The sequence below is a fragment of the Panthera onca genome, chromosome C1 (assembly GCF_046562875.1).
Source record: "Panthera onca isolate mPanOnc1 chromosome C1, mPanOnc1 haplotype 2, whole genome shotgun sequence".
Lineage (NCBI taxonomy): Eukaryota > Metazoa > Chordata > Mammalia > Carnivora > Felidae > Panthera > Panthera onca.
The window spans coordinates 16,039,355-16,056,430 of record NC_138346.1 but is presented as its reverse complement, the minus strand read 5'-3'; the positions used below and the strand labels follow the sequence as shown (position 1 = coordinate 16,056,430).

At 42.5% G+C, this 17,076-nt stretch overlaps 1 protein-coding gene across 2 annotated transcripts in view; it reads right to left on the bottom strand.

The window, feature by feature from the left end:
- Nucleotides 1-612: 612 nt before the first annotated feature.
- Nucleotides 613-17,076, bottom strand: part of PAX3 (paired box 3) — a 97,188-nt gene continuing 80,724 nt past the window's right edge. For both annotated transcript variants that reach the window (XM_078450846.1, XM_078450847.1), the window contains exons 8-9: nucleotides 1,764-2,010; nucleotides 613-1,259 (exon numbers count right to left, since the gene is read on the bottom strand). In XM_078450846.1, the coding sequence (XP_078306972.1) occupies nucleotides 1,225-1,259; nucleotides 1,764-2,010 (282 nt within the window). In that variant the 3' untranslated portion in view covers nucleotides 613-1,224. The remainder of the gene's footprint in view (nucleotides 1,260-1,763; nucleotides 2,011-17,076) is intronic.

The window sequence follows — 17,076 nt, the reverse complement described above, 5'->3', positions numbered from 1 at the left end:
GTAACATCTCGAAAAACAAATTTATTGACATTCTAAAATGTCACCACACAAACGTATGTAAACCTCAGTTCCTCTGGTCTTTTAATGTTGGATACCCTTGTATAATTTAAAAGTACATGAGAGCCACGTGGACATTTCTGTTCTTGCCCTGCCTTTCATAGAAAAGAGAAGAATGTAAACGTCGTCATGTTAAAAGCATTATTCTCGAACACGGTCTCTAGTCAAAAGGAGCAAGCCGGGTGTTGGTTGTCCATTAAATGGCGAACATCATGCATTCTACCGCCATGAATCATGGGCTGCGAAAATAAAGCACCTGCAAAAATAGAGTTCTGATTCTGTTTCTACGGCCCTGGCCACTGCCAGAGCATCCGTGAGGTACACAGTATTGCACACCGATAAGCAGCTGTGGGAACGCACGTCACTTCTTCTCCACCGCGCCCTCCCCCCAGGTTGGCCAGGTCGGCTTCCAAATGAAAACGAACTGGGAAAATGTCACATACCTCTCCCCACACCGAGAAAAAAAACAAGCTTTTCTTCCTGTTATCCCATATCCTGTTAGCAAGGCTGCCCGCCCGGGACATTATTTATTGACAACTGGGTTACAAAGGAGGGTGAGATCACAAATAATTTATTTGGGAGGTCCTTTACATCTAGTCTAGCTTCCTAAAAATGGTGTCACTTATTTTTATATCGATTTCCAGTGTGTAAAGGTCAAGGATTCCTCCGTTCCTGCTTCGTTACGTGAGCAGTTTTAAGATCGTAGAAGTGTCAGCATTGAAACATCAAACATGTCATACTTTAGAGTACTTTCTGACTTTACTTTAGAAACATTCTGCTTGCCTGAACCAGTCCAGATAAATCTCACACACACATACACATACACACACACACGCACACACAAATGGAATGTTTTAGCTCCTTGATCATCAGCACGGAAGAGTTGGGGTATTTGATATGTAGCCACGTTAAATCATTGCCTTCAAATGTTGTGTTTGTCTTTTTACGGTTCCCGGCCTTCCTTTCTTCCATCGCGTTTGTCCAACATGTTCAAAAGAATTTGAGACCAACTACCGGAGGGGGGAGAAAAAGAAAAAACCACTCTTCTTGGTCTCCTGTCGAGACCACCCCCCAAAAAGCTGATTTTTGTTTTCTGAGGAGATTCTTCACGTGTAGGCTGGGGAGACCGGAAACAAGGCCAGTTCGAGCTGCAAGTGGACAGTTCACTTACGCGATATCAGGCTTGAGATAATGAAAGGCACCTGTAAGGAAACACACACAGCTCTTTAGGTCACGTTGGGACAATTCACAGCAAGAGGCAAAATCAGCTACAGGCTGACGATGTCATATTTCATACCACGGTATCAAAGGATCGAGACCAATATTTTTATTCCCGGGACAAGTTTGACACAAGTCTGTGTCCTTGGGATTATACCCCATGTGATCCTTGAGCTGACCTCATTAAGAACATGTGTTTCTAATGCCAGGGGTTATTTCATTTTGGCCAACCCTCGTGTTTTACCTAGTGGCAATCAGGTTTCACATCTCCGGCAATTAATAATCGCAAGATGTCGTTGACATCAGTTAAGAAAATAATTAGACAAGGGAGCCCTTGCCGGGACAATCGGCTGGCTTTGCCGCAACATTGATACTGGGATGTAAGGCCTAATGGTGCCTCTGCGCCCCCCCCCTTCTTTCTTAAGGAAGGGTGGGGACTTTTTGCCCTTTCAGGAGGAATTCCCCCCACCAGAAAGACCAAGGCTCACTTTGTCCATACTGCCCATATTGGTAGCTGGTGACGGGGTCCATACTGTAGCCCGTGGTGCTGTAGGTGGGTGGACAGTAGGACTGAGACGTTGGCAGACTGTCCAAGCTCTTCATATGGTCTAGTCTCTGACTGCAGCTGGCCGACACCGTGGTGGTAGGTTCCAGGCCCCCGGTGAGAGGGGAGAGAGCATAATCGGTCTGGGGCTGATGGGGCACACCACCGTGGTTGGTCAGGAGTCCCATTACCTAAAGTAGACGGGCAGATTGGGAGGAAGTAAGAATGCAGGGCGGACCAGATCAGAGCCGAGAGCTGAAAGAATCACCGGAAAGTTCCCCTTTTTATTTCTTCGGAAATCTGCTGTTACAGGGCCTTCCAGAAGACGATGACTGCAAGGCAAAGGGGCGTGGACACCGCCTCTGCGCAGCGATAACATCTGACTGCAGTTTCAGAAAAAAGGAAGGCGGGGGAGGAAGGTGTAGGGGGGAGCGGGGAGGGAAAAGAAAAAGAGGTGGAAAGAGAGACTCACCATGCCTCTCATGATAAAATCGGACTAGAATTTCAAAGAAGGGGAAAGGAAGGAGGGACAGAAGGACAGAGGGAGACATTATATCTGTTCATGTAGAGCGCTGGCTAATCATAGATTACATCTGGAAGTTTCACATGTGATTTTTAAACACACGTTTGCTTATGTTTTTTAAAAAGCTCAGTGGAGTCAAATGAAATCCTCGTTGTGTATTTTCAGATGTCTAGGTCTGCTTTCATAGCGTTCCCTCTCCAGAAGGTTCCTCTCCCTAACGCGGCCATCTTTCAGTAATCAGAAATAATTACTCCCTCCCCGATGTTCCCAAGCGTTTTATTCATCCCTCCCACTACACGATCATGACTTTGCTCACCTACTTTGAATTATGAGAGTTTTGAGGCTAATAACCTACTTACCTTTATAGTCCTAGAACCTAACTTGGTACTTGTCACATATTAGGTACTGAGGGAAGGAGGGAGGCAGGGAAGGAGGGAGGCAGGGAAGGAGGGAGGCAGGGAAGGATGGATGAATGGAAGGAAGGAAGGGAGTAGTAACCAACTGCCTCCATTACCTGCCTTTTCACTTCTTCTCTAAACATTTCATATATAAGAAGTGTTAAAAGGAAAGAAAAGGTGGAAATGCAAACATGTTCTAAAAAGTCCATTCGGTGTTGTAAATAACCCTGGAGAGCAAGAGAAGTTTAAAAAGAAAAGAAAGAAAAACCACCTTGTGGTAACAGAATGACTTTCAGATGCGCATGGGGAAGGGTTTCGCAAACTCAAGCTCGCTGACCCTTACAGCCCCTTGTGATGGAAGTTAAGTGGCTAATTAATTTGGCAGCTGGAAAACTGCCACCCGAGAGAGGGAGGGATTTTTCTCCGCTGCTCTGATCTAGCAGCCGGGGTCAAGAAGCAGTTGCAGAAGAAATCGGTACTGTGTGTAGAGCCCCCCCCCCCCCAAATATTACCTGTTTCCCAAGTATTTTAGTGCAGGGGCCCACAACTGCAGGCAATGCCATTATAGTCCTGTTATATTGGGGTGCCCGGGTGGTTCAGTCAGTTGAGCATCTGACTTCGGCCCAGGTCATGATCTCGCTGTCCATGAGTTCGAGCCCCTCATTGGGCTCTGTGCTCTGCTCAGAGCCTGGATCCTGCTTCAGATTCTGTCTCCCTCTCTCTGCCCCTCCCCCGCTCATGCTTGCTCTCTCTCTCTCTCTCTCTCTCAAATAAATAACGCTTTAAAAAAATTATTTAAAAAATATTCCTGTTGTATCTGAGGAAGAAATTAAAAGTACAAATAAGGGCAGGAGGAGAGAGTAGCAATGAACCCCAAGCCCCATCTCCGGCCTCGTGCTGTCCCCCGAGGTAATTCAGACCACAAAATCCTGGATGTAGGAGTTCCAGCAAGGGACTACTCTTGCATCCCAGAAAAGGCATCCTAAATTAGATTTCAAAACCGAGGATGCCACAATCCCCTCTGGGAGAGGTCTGCATAATCCTCATAGCCAAACAAAATCTTCTTGAAATGCAGCTTTAAACAGATCTATCTTCAATTAGCCCCATGAGACAAAAGGGGGGGTCTGCTTACAAACCTTCTATGGATTACCCTTTCTTCCTGTATTTTAACAAGGCACCGATTTCCCTCACCTTTTCCCTTAAGAGCTATTCTCTGTTTCCTTGTCTGCCTTTCATTTGACTTGTGTGTGTGAGCATGTGAGAAAGGGGGGGCCAGTGTGCAGAAAGGGACACAGCAATACCCAAATTTTTAAAGATGTTCCAGGGGCTCTAAGTTTCCTTGAGTTATGTGGCGGAATAGCTTTTTAAAAAGCTTTAAAAACTACATATATTTTAAAAAATAATCATATGTGACAGAGCATAGTTTTATTTTACTGGGCATTTGGAGAAAACGAAAGTCACAAAATAAAGAATCAGTCTGATTCAGAGCTGCAGTACGATAGAGGTCTCTAGAACATGGGGTTCTCATGGGCCCTACCCGACGCCGTTTACCGTCAGTTGATTGCTTCATTTTCTCCTTCTAAAAACTGTGAACATAACCCAGAATGCATTTGAGTTATTTCCTGAATGTTCTTCCACCTGCATGGGTTTTTTTTTTTTCTTTTTTTTGCCTTTGAGTTTGTGCAGATGATTTTACAGTATATGTTTGGAACATTCATAAAAATGCTATTGACAGTCTAGTTTATTAAGTATTTTGTTTCAGCCCAAATTATCCATTCGTGTCTCTTAGAAGAAAAGGATCTAAAACGGAAGTCTTTCAGTGCCAAGCACATCCCTTCAAATCATGGGTATCTGGATGGGGAAAATAACAATATGAAAAATGTAACTATTTCAATGAAAGGGGGGTAAGGACACAGGGCACAAATACTTTACTGCAAATAAGCTGTGTGAGTAAAAACAAGTACTTAGAAAAAGCCGTTTTGTAATTACATGAATCCAGAGAAGAAAAATGGCCAATGGCACTGGGTAAAAAGGAAATACATTTTAAACTAAAATAGCACCCCTTGTGAAAATACTTACTTGTAGTTAATATTATAATATTATATTATATTATTATAATTACAAATATAATATATATTATATATTACTATGTTATAAAATATATATTAGTATATTATAATTATGTTATGTAATTATAGTATATTATAATTATATGTTATGTAATTATAATATATTAATATTAATAAATAGTTAATATTATGTCACTTCAAGGGAGAAAAGGAGTACTCTATACACAATGAAGGTTGAGGAGTGAGAGCGAAATGTTATTCAAAACACGCACACTCGCCCATGAGGTATCCTGTACATTTTTGTGATAAACTTTTTTTTCATCCTCTGCCATATATTTCTTAGTCTGCATAACTTTGAAAGCGGTAATAATTTTGTCCATTGGAGAAAACCTTGAAGATCCGAAAAGAGAAGAAATGAGTCCTTCCTGTAAGCAAAATTCAGTTTACGTTGTTCAGGGAGAAACTTTTTGCAGTTCTGAATTTATGAAATACTTTAGGACAAGACTTAAATCTAAGACCTAGAAGTATATCTGCAGGAGGATGGAGAAGATACAGCCGTATCTGCCAGAGCCGTTTTCCAGGGCCATTGGAAAGATAGTTCCTTAAGGTTCCAGGGCACAGCGTCCTTAAGACGTTGCAGAGCACGACCGGGTCAGGAGGGATGGCTGCTGCGTAAATGGAACAGGAAGGAATCCACACTGGGTCTTCCTATCAGTATTGCCAATGTCACACACAGAAAGCAAGTGACAGCGTCTGCTTGAGCAAGAGCCCTTCGCTCAGCAGTCCAGGACTTGTAGTGGCCAATGTGAAACACTTAAAAGGACCAGAGCCCAACTTTGGTCTTCCCTGATAGAGCCTAAGAGACACACATTTTCCTACCAGTTCTTTCCACTGGGATGGTCACATATTGCCATCATTTCTTTCTCCAGAATTATTTAAGGATGGGCAAGAGGCACTGGCCCAAAATGGACACTAACAAATAATTATAAACTAACATGATTGATTTCAGGATTTCACATGGAGAAAACTTGAGAAATGTACATCTTTTCAAATAACTTCTCATTTGAAAACTGAAGAGGATATCTGCGTCGGGAAGTAAAACAGTGAATATATCAAGGCAACATGCATTACTTTCCCCTAACATAATTTAAAACCTCAAATCTCTATGGAAGGGTCCCATTACACTTTCATGTACATTTCTTTAAAAGCTATTTTGTATTTCATGTGGTTCAAGAGAAGCTATGGAAATTTCTTTTTTTGCTCCACAAAGAAGTTGGTAAACGAACTTCTTAGAGCTCCCCCAATATGGCTATGGAATGTCTTCTAGCCATATTTTCTTTCTAAGAATATTGTCACGATTTCTTTTATACATGTTTTTCCTACAGCCATTTGTCATTTGAAGCCTAAAATAAAATCTCCATTTGTTGCAAAGTGGGGTATTTCCCCCCCTCATAAACCATTAGTGAGCTATTTCTACTACAGGACTGGCATTTTTGCTAATTTTTTTTTTTTTTTAATTTGGAGTCAAGGGAAGAATAATTGCCCAGTTTTCACAAACAATTTCAAAGGAAAATAAGTGCACTTGGAACTATTCAGTTCTGTCTACGGAACACTGACCACATTCTTACTAAATGCCACAGAAGCCCAGAAGATACAATGACCAAGATCGCTGTCGTGTCCCCCTGGGACATACAACTCCTTTGAGTCTGAGTACAGCTCCCAGGTGAGGAGTCTGAAAAGGCCTATTAAGTATATTTCTAAACTGTTACCTCCAAAAACACTTCCCAGACACTGTTTCTAGATTGTTTTAAGGATAAGCTTTTTAAAAAAAAAATTCAAAGCCTTAGAATCATGTGCCGACGCTAATGCTGATTCTCCAGTTATTCGAATGATCAGAGACATTTTCTGAAGATCTCCTTAAAGTCATTCTCCAGGTTCAGAATTCCGAACAGGGTGTTCATATCTTGATTGGAAGATTATACGGTTCAGGAAAAACTAACTCTCGACAATTGTTCCACGACATCTTTCTCTTGAATTAATTTTCCTATTGCAAGATGAAATATAAAAGATAAAAACTATGGGCCAAATGAAGATTTACATTGAAAACAACGTGTCTGGAAAATATTTGTCTTCGCGGGTTACGGTTTTTGCCATCAGCTGAAAGGGCTCAGAGCTCATCAAAAATCTCAAATGATTTAGCAAATTATGGTGTATATCTCGGTGCATCTTTTTTCCTCAGTGGGAATCCTGGTTCGTGTCTTTGTTTTCTTGTTTGTGCCGAACTAATCAGATGTTCTTGTGATTTCACATTTAATGATGCACATTTATTTACATTTTAGAAAACTGTCGTGAAATATAGCTATGTAGGATATAAAGGGGTTTTTTTAGTTTGGTTTTTTTTTTTTTTAGCTTCTACCCTCCCCTCCCAAACTCTATATACTGATTGTATATATATTGAATTTGGCTCTAATTTATTTTCAAAATGAAACAAAAATACTCGAACATTTAAGAGTGTGTGTGTGTGTGTGTGTGTGTGTGTGTGTGTGTGTGTGTTTTGCTAACACAGCTGCTCTGGGAGTCATCTGATGGTTATATTTCAGTGACTGTACCTTTGAGGCTTGAAAAGCCTAAATTTGGACAAGGGAGAACCAGAACATTGCCTTCAGATTCAAATGCCTTAGGAATTATCCTGCAGTTGATTAGTATCGAAATAATTAGATTTTTGGCCCTGTCGGTTTAAAAGCTGTAAGAGGGAAGTAGCCTGAGGGCAGAGTTTCTTTAAGGTAAGTATGGTGACCTTCTCACCCACACCCACAGTTATGGGAAGGGCATGGCCGACCTTTACCTAACCAGATAGAACACCAGTGCTTATAAAACAGCTACCACATCCTTATTTTTAATTTTAATCCTTAGCTTACATTTTGCAAGGAGCTATGTTTAATGCATGATTCAAAAGTATGAGTGCCGGACAAGTGTGGTTCATACGCTGCGCGGATTTCTAAGATTTATTTGAAAAGAGCACAGCAAGTATTGTCTCGGATAAACCCTAAGTTCTAGATGCCCTTTCATCTCCAGCCCTCTGGCCAATCACAGGATAACTTTTGTTTCATCAGTTCTCCAGGGTACCTATTTCTCAATAGAGCTAAGCTGTTAAATTGATAGCAATACTCTTTCGGCCCTGCCGACTAACACTTAAAACCAGGCAAAGCCTCAGCACAGAAATGGTTTGCGGTAATGACGTGTATGTACACACGCATTCACACACACATACACACATGCACGTATACAGTGTTTACTTCTGGCCAATGATGAGCACGTCCATCTAGTACCAACAAAATAAAGCCCATTAAGAGAACGCTTATGCCACCTAAATGAAAAAGTATGCCAGTTAATACAGTTGGTATTTGACTATGTTAGACCCACCATGGGTCATAATAAAATTCTCATATGTTTTAATTCATTTACGCATGCCTGCATTTAATATGCTTTGTGACCATGTCTACAATTAATATGATTTATGGGAAAAGAACATGTGCAATATTGGGGGGGGGGGGGAGAGTATAGCGCAGACTTTTTTTCTTCTATGAATGAAAAATATAACAAAACGGCTCAAGGAAAATCGTTGGCTGTTAGCATATTAAGAGGGACTGACAGAGCCCTGAGTAAACTTGAGGGAGTTAATGATATCCTCTTATCTGACCCTGACACATTTGCAGCATGTAATTTACAGAAGCTCTGTCCAGGGAATCTTGACAAATGCTCCTAACGATGTCAGGGCAATGTTCCATTCTAATGGAAAACAGATGTGGGTCAGATACCCTCATTCATCACTTACCACAGAGAGTCTCAAACTCTCTCTGGAAGGAATGGCATTACCTGCTGTTAACTCTTCCCATCACCACCACAGTCCTCTCCAAGGTAAGTACTCAAACCCATCACCGCTTCAAAAACCTGCCTGAGCACATGACTGTAGAAAATCAAACATATATCTGGGTTTAATTTCATGACCACTTCAGGACATGTTTGCTAAATATTCACTGACCCTTTGGGATCTAGGATTCCAAATCACGAAAGCGAAAAGCTCTACACTTGGGCATCCCACAATACTTCAGGGATTAAAACTTCATCTCTAATTGCCCATAAACTAAACCTGCATTCCAGGAACTGGAGGGCTGATTCACCTTCATAACCATTCATAAATGCCAATCTTGCTGCACCTTAACTGCCCAGCTCTAAGGTTCACACACACACACACACACACACACACACACACACACACAAACTTACAATAAACTTGAAGTCCACATTGGCTTTTAGAAAGAAGGGCTTCAACTCTGCCCCTGTGAAACCAAGGATGTTGGGCTACACTGTATTCTCTTTCCCCCGAGATTTTCCCTTCCCCCCAGTGCTCTAACAACATGGAGGACAGACATTCCAGCCTACCAAGGGAGAAAAACAGTGGCCCGTCTCAACAAGGAAATCTCTTCTTCCTTCTAGACCATGTGTGACGTAGGCAAATATTTCTATGGCTGCCCAAGTCCTAAGATGGAGTCCTAAGGCTCCATCTACTAAATGCCTAAAATTACAGAAGAGAAGCTTCCCTACCCTTCTCTTCAAGTGAAAGAAGGTATGTTCTCAGGGTAGAGAAAAGAGCCAACTGAAAAGACCAAGTCATACTAATTTAATGAGTAGATCTCAGGAAGGCGATTTCTATTAACCATGGGAAAGCAGAAGGCAGCCTTGCAAACGTCAAAGAATATACCTTTTAAGAAATGTGTTCCTGCCTATTTCACAGGATTTCCGAGATGCATGGACACTTGCAGCAAGGCCATCAATATGGGACGTCTGAGAATACAGTCTTCCAAGAACCAGAAGCTACTACCCCACTAAGCTAAAATCCTATGTACCTTAATTCCCTTTCTTACCCAACTCCAGGGACACCGAGTCAACACAAAGATGTTGTGTTGCTCATCTACCTGAAAATGTACTTGTGTCCTTGATCATAAATTGGACAGTGGCTATGTCTCCTATTGCACAGGCAACTTGATAGATGCTGGGAACATATGGGGCCCACAGTGAAACCACTTACATGGTTCTCTGAGCTACAGAAACTAAACCTGCACCTCCCGATCTTGACTAAACAGTCTTTGTAATTTACTGACTAAAAGACTATTCCCCAATTAGTAACTCAACTACTCAGATTGTCCCTTACTTTCGAAGATCCTTCCACTGTACCTGTTACTTTAGCTACCTTTATCTTCTACTGATGAGAGAGAAGCATAGCGTTCATCAGATTCGCTTATCTTTCCAGTCCCATAGGAGCTGAACCGTAGATTTTTCAAAACGTGTTCATGTCAATATTGTATCTCAATAAATCAAAATGAGAATGAGCAAAGGAACCATTAGGATAACCCTGCCCCTCCCCACTCTAAGGCCCATGGAATGACGAATCGTGGCCCTTATTCTTGCTGGAGTGAGTGTTCTTACATTCTAGGGATCTGAATTTCTCTTTAAAAAAAAGTTTATTTTTGAGAGAGAGAGAGAGAGAGCAAGCAGGGAAGGAGCAGAGAGAGGGCGAGAGAGAATCCCAAGCAGGCTCTGCACTGACAGCTCTGACATGGGGCTCAAACTCACAAAGGGTAAGATCAGGACCTGAGCTGAGATCAAGAGTCAGACGCTTAACCGACTGAGCCACCCAGGCACCCCGTGATCCGAATCTCTCAAACAAAACTAAGTGTTGTACATTGTATTTCTGGGGACTCTCCTGTCTCAGGCACATGACAATTACTGCATTCTAAGCAGACACCAGAAAGGAGTCCTTACTTCTGTACCAGTTTAACAAGAAGATGGAACAGAAGTGAAGACAGTTTAAGCAACATGCCTGAAGACACACAGCTGATCAGTTTTGGAATCTAGTTGCTTTTGACCTTGAGGCCTCCTTCTTGAGATCAATGAGTTACATCCACACTGCAATCTAGTCACTAGAATTCTCTTGCCTCTCTTTACACCCTTCTCTGCCTTATCTAAACATTATTAAGCAGTTAATAGCTTCTTCCTTAAAATTACTCTTTTGCATGCTACGTTATTATTATACGGGTGGTGGGGATGGGGCGGACAATGTGTCCAAGTGAAAGATAACATCAGACATTATACAGAAAGAAAATTCACTTGCGAAAAAAACCCAAGGGAAGCGTTTTAGAAATGGACGACTCGTGAGCAGATCTCCACCCATGTTTTCTCTCATTTAGCACTTCCTAGGAAGTGTTCCACAAAACCTGGTAGTTTAATACTCAACAAAAGGGCTCCACAGTTGAATTAGAAAACGCTGAGCTAGACAAACATGCTTCCATACTGCAAGCCTTGTCAGAGCCTTTAGTAGTCTCATGGGCCCTGGGATTTTGAAAGATAACACTTATCAAATTGTTGACTCCGAATCCCTTTTCCCCAAACCACTGTTTCAGGGAGCCCACTATGGGGAATGAGCCTGGATTACGAGGCACTGTTTGGTTTCTGGGTGTTCAAAGATGATTGTGACCCAGTACCACTCCTCCAGAAGCTCACAGTAGAAGGGGGAACGGGTGCATTGTTATGTAACACAGCCTGGTACGTGTTTTAACAAGGTGCAAACACAACGATGTACGTCCACAGAGGCTGAAAGAAAAAATTCTGCCTGCGACAGTCATGGACGGGTTGACACTGAACTAGAAATTTTCCTATGGAGTCACACATAAATAGAGGCTCACCACTACAGAGCGTTCTTAAATCAGAAGTTTAGTTAAATTTTTTTAATGCAAACTGTCCAAAATGAGACATCAGTTTTGTTTTGTTTTGTTGTAAGAGAAAAAGATACTTCTTTCAAGAACGCCTGCTTCCTTCATTGTTCAGGGTTGAGGTTCTCTCACCAGGAGGAAATACCCCCTTCCAGGTGGAAACACTACCCTGTGAGTCTACAAAATGCACTGTCTCACAATCTCCCATCGTTCTCATAGGAACAATCAGCAGGAACAGTGCTGTCGCTCATCTCAGCAACTCTGGTTTACCGAACTCCAGCTAAATGTCAAGAGTAATTTTTAAATAGCATACAGTACATTGAAAAATACACACCTCTGATGAAACCCAGACTGCTTCGCAAAAACAGATTTCTTTAGAAAAAAAGAAAACAAAAAATAGTACACAACTAATGACTAAATCCAGTCTTCTGCGTCTGCACTACAAAGCACACATTCAGCCCCTAATTGAATAAATATGCAAGTATTCAGATTTCTGTAGATATTGCCATTTTGCAAATGCAGTAATAAATTAAAAGCTTTACATTGCATTCCAACCACATATAAAGGGTTGATTCAGACCAGTGGCCTCACACTAGGATCCAGCACGGTCTTCCTGTGTTTTACCAACGACAAAGAAAAACTTTTTATTCTAGTAGCTTCCTTATAGACCCAGCAACCACACACAACTTTTTTCTCCCCCACAGCTAAAAAAAATCGGAATGGGCCTAAAAAACCATGGGCGTGTTGCCTTTGATTTGTGCTATGTACAGGAGAAAGCAGCTGATGGAGTTTCTATTTAAATCAACTCAGCAGACACACAAAAAATTTAATTCAGCGAGAAAGGTTTGCTTGTGGCTCATTTCAGTGAGATGATGTAAGATTCAGTCATTGATGCTGCTCCCGCCCTTCTTTCAAAAGGAGATTTCGGCCAAGTAGCTGTTTCTTTCAAAATTCTCCCAATCTGTAACTAACTCAAGAGGCTGTGGCCAGAGCTGACACAAACCAGGGCTTTCCTCATATTCTGTAAGGGTAGCAACCACAGCCTTCGGAGAAAAACCAAAGGCACCAGGTCAATTACAGCCTGCACTGAATTCAACAGATGGATTAGCAACAATGTTTTCACCACGGAGAACATCTGAAAACCTAGGCCGGGGAACAGAAACATGCACACGGTCAACAGTGATCCCGGTGTGGCTGAAATGGGCTCATTTATGGTCATAAACATCCTGGAGCCTTCCTCAACACTGGAGGCTTTGGCAGCCTTGGATTTGAGCTCACGGCCTGCTTCAGAAATGAAACAATGAGGCTCGAGCCTCTGAAGGGCTGCTGCTTTTGCATGGCATGTCTGTCTCTCCGTCCGTCCGAGCTTTGTTTGACACCCCACCAATCTCTTTAATCAAAATCACTCCTCTTTGCTCCACAGGTGACTTTCTGGAAAGTGTAAACAGAGGGAAGCGTCTCTTTGGGACATGGGCTGCTGGGCTGGCTCTTTGCAATGATAAAGGAGGGCGGAGGGCACAGATCCTGCAACCCAAAACAAATGGCTTGGCATGAAGCGGCTTCTGCGTGTACGCCCGAAAACATCCAGAAAAATCGCTCTCCTGAAACAGGAGCCGGCCCCGCCACCAGGGTAAATCTTACCGCTTTTCCATGGATCAACGGTACAAGAAAAGGTCAAGGAATTACCACGCCACAGTGAAGAAGATTGCTCCTTGCGTGAAACAGAAAAGCACCCCTCGCAACCGTTCTTAATGACTACACCTCATCCACGTAACAAACTGATCCGCGGTAAGCTAGCCCTTATTCCTTCGCTGGACAAAGAACCATCAACTGGCCTTGCAGCTAAGGAATCTGAGATAATGCGAACACCGTGGTGCAAAAAAAAAAAAAGTGACAAGCAAAATCAAAAGCAGTCTTGAGTTTTGTGTACACATATTAACACTCAAATGCTTCTCCCTAATAAGTTTCGGGATTAACAAATGTTTGTCAAAAGAAACTGCGCTGAGCAATTGAAGTCTAATTTGAAATGGAACCACGACGGTCTAATACATATATGCATGAAATGAGGACACTCGCTAACAGGCACGGCTGCCACCAAATATGCAATTTACATACATTACACACTAATAATCTCAATTTTAATATTATTCTTTAAAAGCGACTGGATGGGTGGCGGAGCTAAAGGTTTTCTTTTGTAAAATGCGAATAAGAACAAAAGTTGATCCTGGTTGTCCTCTGCCGTTAACCATGATCTCATTACTGTGAGGAGCTATTCGCTCTTTCTTGGGTCTGCCCCATCCCCTCCGAGCTGCGAGGATACAACCAGACTTCACAGATGAATGGTCGACAGCCTTGATGAGACGTGCAGACCTGTGCTTTGTTCCTTAGGTGACGAGCGGCGAGCAAACATTCGAGCATTTTTAAGCCTTGAACACAACGAGTCTGCAGGAGAATTTTTTTCTTTCCTCAGCAGATTATCCATGAAATAGGACAGGTGTACTGGTTACTCAATTACATCTTATCCAAGACCGGGACGAAAATTTGAGATGAGGCCTCCGAGCATAGCTCTTACCGTGGGGACTTATTAATAACAGTTATAGGTTGCTTAACACAAAACTTTTTGTGTGTGTGTGATTTAAGCCTATTTTCTTATTTTGTCGTTGGTTTCCCTCATAAACCAGAAACGAAAATCTGCCCATCTGCTCTACCCATAAAATGTGTTCATAATAATCCAGATGTATACCAAATGTATTTTTAAGTATTGCTGAATCGAGAGAGCACTAAAACTTTATGGCCTCTGAGGTTGCAAAGAGGATTTCCTCTTTTTTAAGGAGGAAAATTTTTTAAATGAACATAGGAAAGGCTCAGAAAGCTTCTTGGATATCAAGTGGCTCCGTAGGAAAAAAAAAAAAAAAAAAAAAAGGCCCATGATATAAGAGTAAATGAATCAAAACCATATGGATGAAATTTTCCCTAAAATACACAGTTTGAAAAATTAAGGAGGAGAAGTGCTTGGCAAAATGGGTTTTAGGTTTTACCAAACCCAAAACATTTGAAGAATCATTTGCAATGGTTGATGAACCCTAAATGCAGCCAAGTTGGCCCAGTTTTATATACAACATAACAGTAAAAAAAAAAAAAAAAAAAAAGAGAGAGAGAGAGCTTTCTAGAAACCATGTAACCCCACCGATACTGTATTTTACTCAAGAAATCATTAGAAGCTGTGACCAAAAACTGCGGTGACTGTAGACGTGGGATGGGGGTGGGGCACGAAATGATAGAAGTTGGTGAAATTAATTGGCCTTGTTTTTGGGGTTTGGCTATGTGTGTTCCGGGGGGGGGGGGGGTGGGGGCAGTGAGGGGAGCGTTTCTTGCAAAGGAAAAGTTAATTGGAAGAACATGGGCCAAATGTTAATTAGTCTCATGTCTTAAGCATCTGGTAGTATTTCCTCGGCACTTCATACTCCAAGTCGACATTCCTTTTTCTCTCCTGCATGTGCAGCAAGGTGCTGGTAACGTGCCATCCGGGTCTGCAGGGGGAAACGCGTGGTCTCTATTTCCCTGCGTTCCGTCTGCATTGTCCCCACACCAAGAGAACACAACTTTTCGAAAGAAGGCTGCTACCACGGCGGGGGGGAAAGCCCTCGCTAGAGTGCCTCAAACGGTTTTCTTCTCCGGGGCTGTTTGTCATTCATGATATAAGCCCCATCTCCTAAAGGCGTTAGGTAGCTCAAACAAAATGCAATTCAGAGACAGCAGAAAAGGTTCGGGCCATAGCCTACCCCCTCTGTCACCCATCACTGAGACTCTTGCCTCAGGTCCCCCTGACAGATCCAGTCTTTAGGGGAATATGAAGGCAAACCCTCCATTTGTGAAGCTTTTGACCACGCCTGCAGGGAAATCGGGTCAAATATCGTCAGTGCCAGAGCCTACGGAAAACTTGCTAGGCTATGACGCTTCTTCAGCAGGCGAAATGTGTGTACTTTGTGTTTATACAAGAATAACAATTGGAAGAGAGAGAGATTTGGCCCTTAAGTCCGCCGGTAACTCACCCTGTCATTTAGATGACCGCGTTGCACTGGCCTCAGCTTTTCCATAAGAAAAATGGCCGTGTTCCTCAGCTATAGTTACTGATTTCCTCAGAACAAGATAAACTTGCCAACGATTAGGCGCTGCGCAGACCCTTTCGGCAACTCGAGGAAGGCTATGCCCGAAGTTCCTAAAAGTTTCTGTCAATATTCTGATATTTTGTTCAGATACGTGTCAGTCCACTGCTGCTCAAATCTGGCCAGCTGGACAAGTGTGACCTTCCCGAGTTGCTGCTTCACACCTGTCCCTCATGAGGCTGAGACCCTCCAGGAGAAAAGCACTGAGGACACTTAAGAAATACCATTTGGCTAATGGCTCCGATTCCAAGCTGCAGAGGAATCTTTGCTTGAGGGAGCAGACGTGTCGGAGGCTCCAAAAGAAACACACACACACACACACACGGAGAAACAACCTGCCCTTCTTTATGGTGGTGTCTATTAAGTTCTTGACAGGAAACTAGAAAGCCCATGCCATCACAGTTTGCACACATCCTAGTTCGTGAGTTCCAAGTGTGAATGGCCAACACCACTAGAAAAAGAGTCAAATAAAATGGGCAAATTACTTTCAACATGTCAACCAGCCTCCACTGGAAAGATCTACAATGAACTGACCGTAATAACTCCAAAACCATTAGGCCCAATTCCATTTAAGTTAGTAGGTAGGGAAAGGCCTCTGATGAAACGTAGCGGTAGAAAGAAGAAAGCTATATACACTAGTATCTCAGTTATATATATATATATTTTTTTTTTTCAAAGTTTATTTATTTCCGAGAGAGTGTAAGCAGGGGAGGAACAGAGCGAGGGGGAGAGAGGATCCAAAGCGCGCTCCGCGCTGACAGCACAGAGCCCAACGCAGGGCTCGAACTCCCCAACCGCGGGATCATGCCCTGAGCCGAAGTCAGATGTGCAACTGACTGAGCCACCCAGGTGCCCCCAGTTATATGTTTCTTTAAAGGCGTAAGACTCAAAAAAGCTGGAAGGCAATATGCAAAAATATTAACAGTGTTGCCCAGGGGAGTTTTTTTTTTCCACTCTGAAGACACTCTTAAAAAAATGTTTTCCATTTTCTACAATAACCATGTAGTACCTTTATTATTGGGGGAAGTTAAAAGATTGGTAGACAAACTGAGTGAAGCTGAAAAACCATGTACAAAATGTACTAGCAAGAGTATCAGTTAACCTGAACCAAAAGTTTAGAAAATTTGTCTCTACTAAATGATTTTAAAATATGGCGAAAGCCCCCCCCCCCTCCCCCCCGCCCTGCCGCTGTTTTTCATGAAACCTGTTTCCTCTTTGCCCAACTGTGTACTCTCATGGGGGAGATCCTACTACGGGCCAAGCCTCCCAGCTTCCAACCTTAAATCTCTCTATCTGGTGGTCTTCAGCAGGCCTCAAGCAAGCTCTCTGAG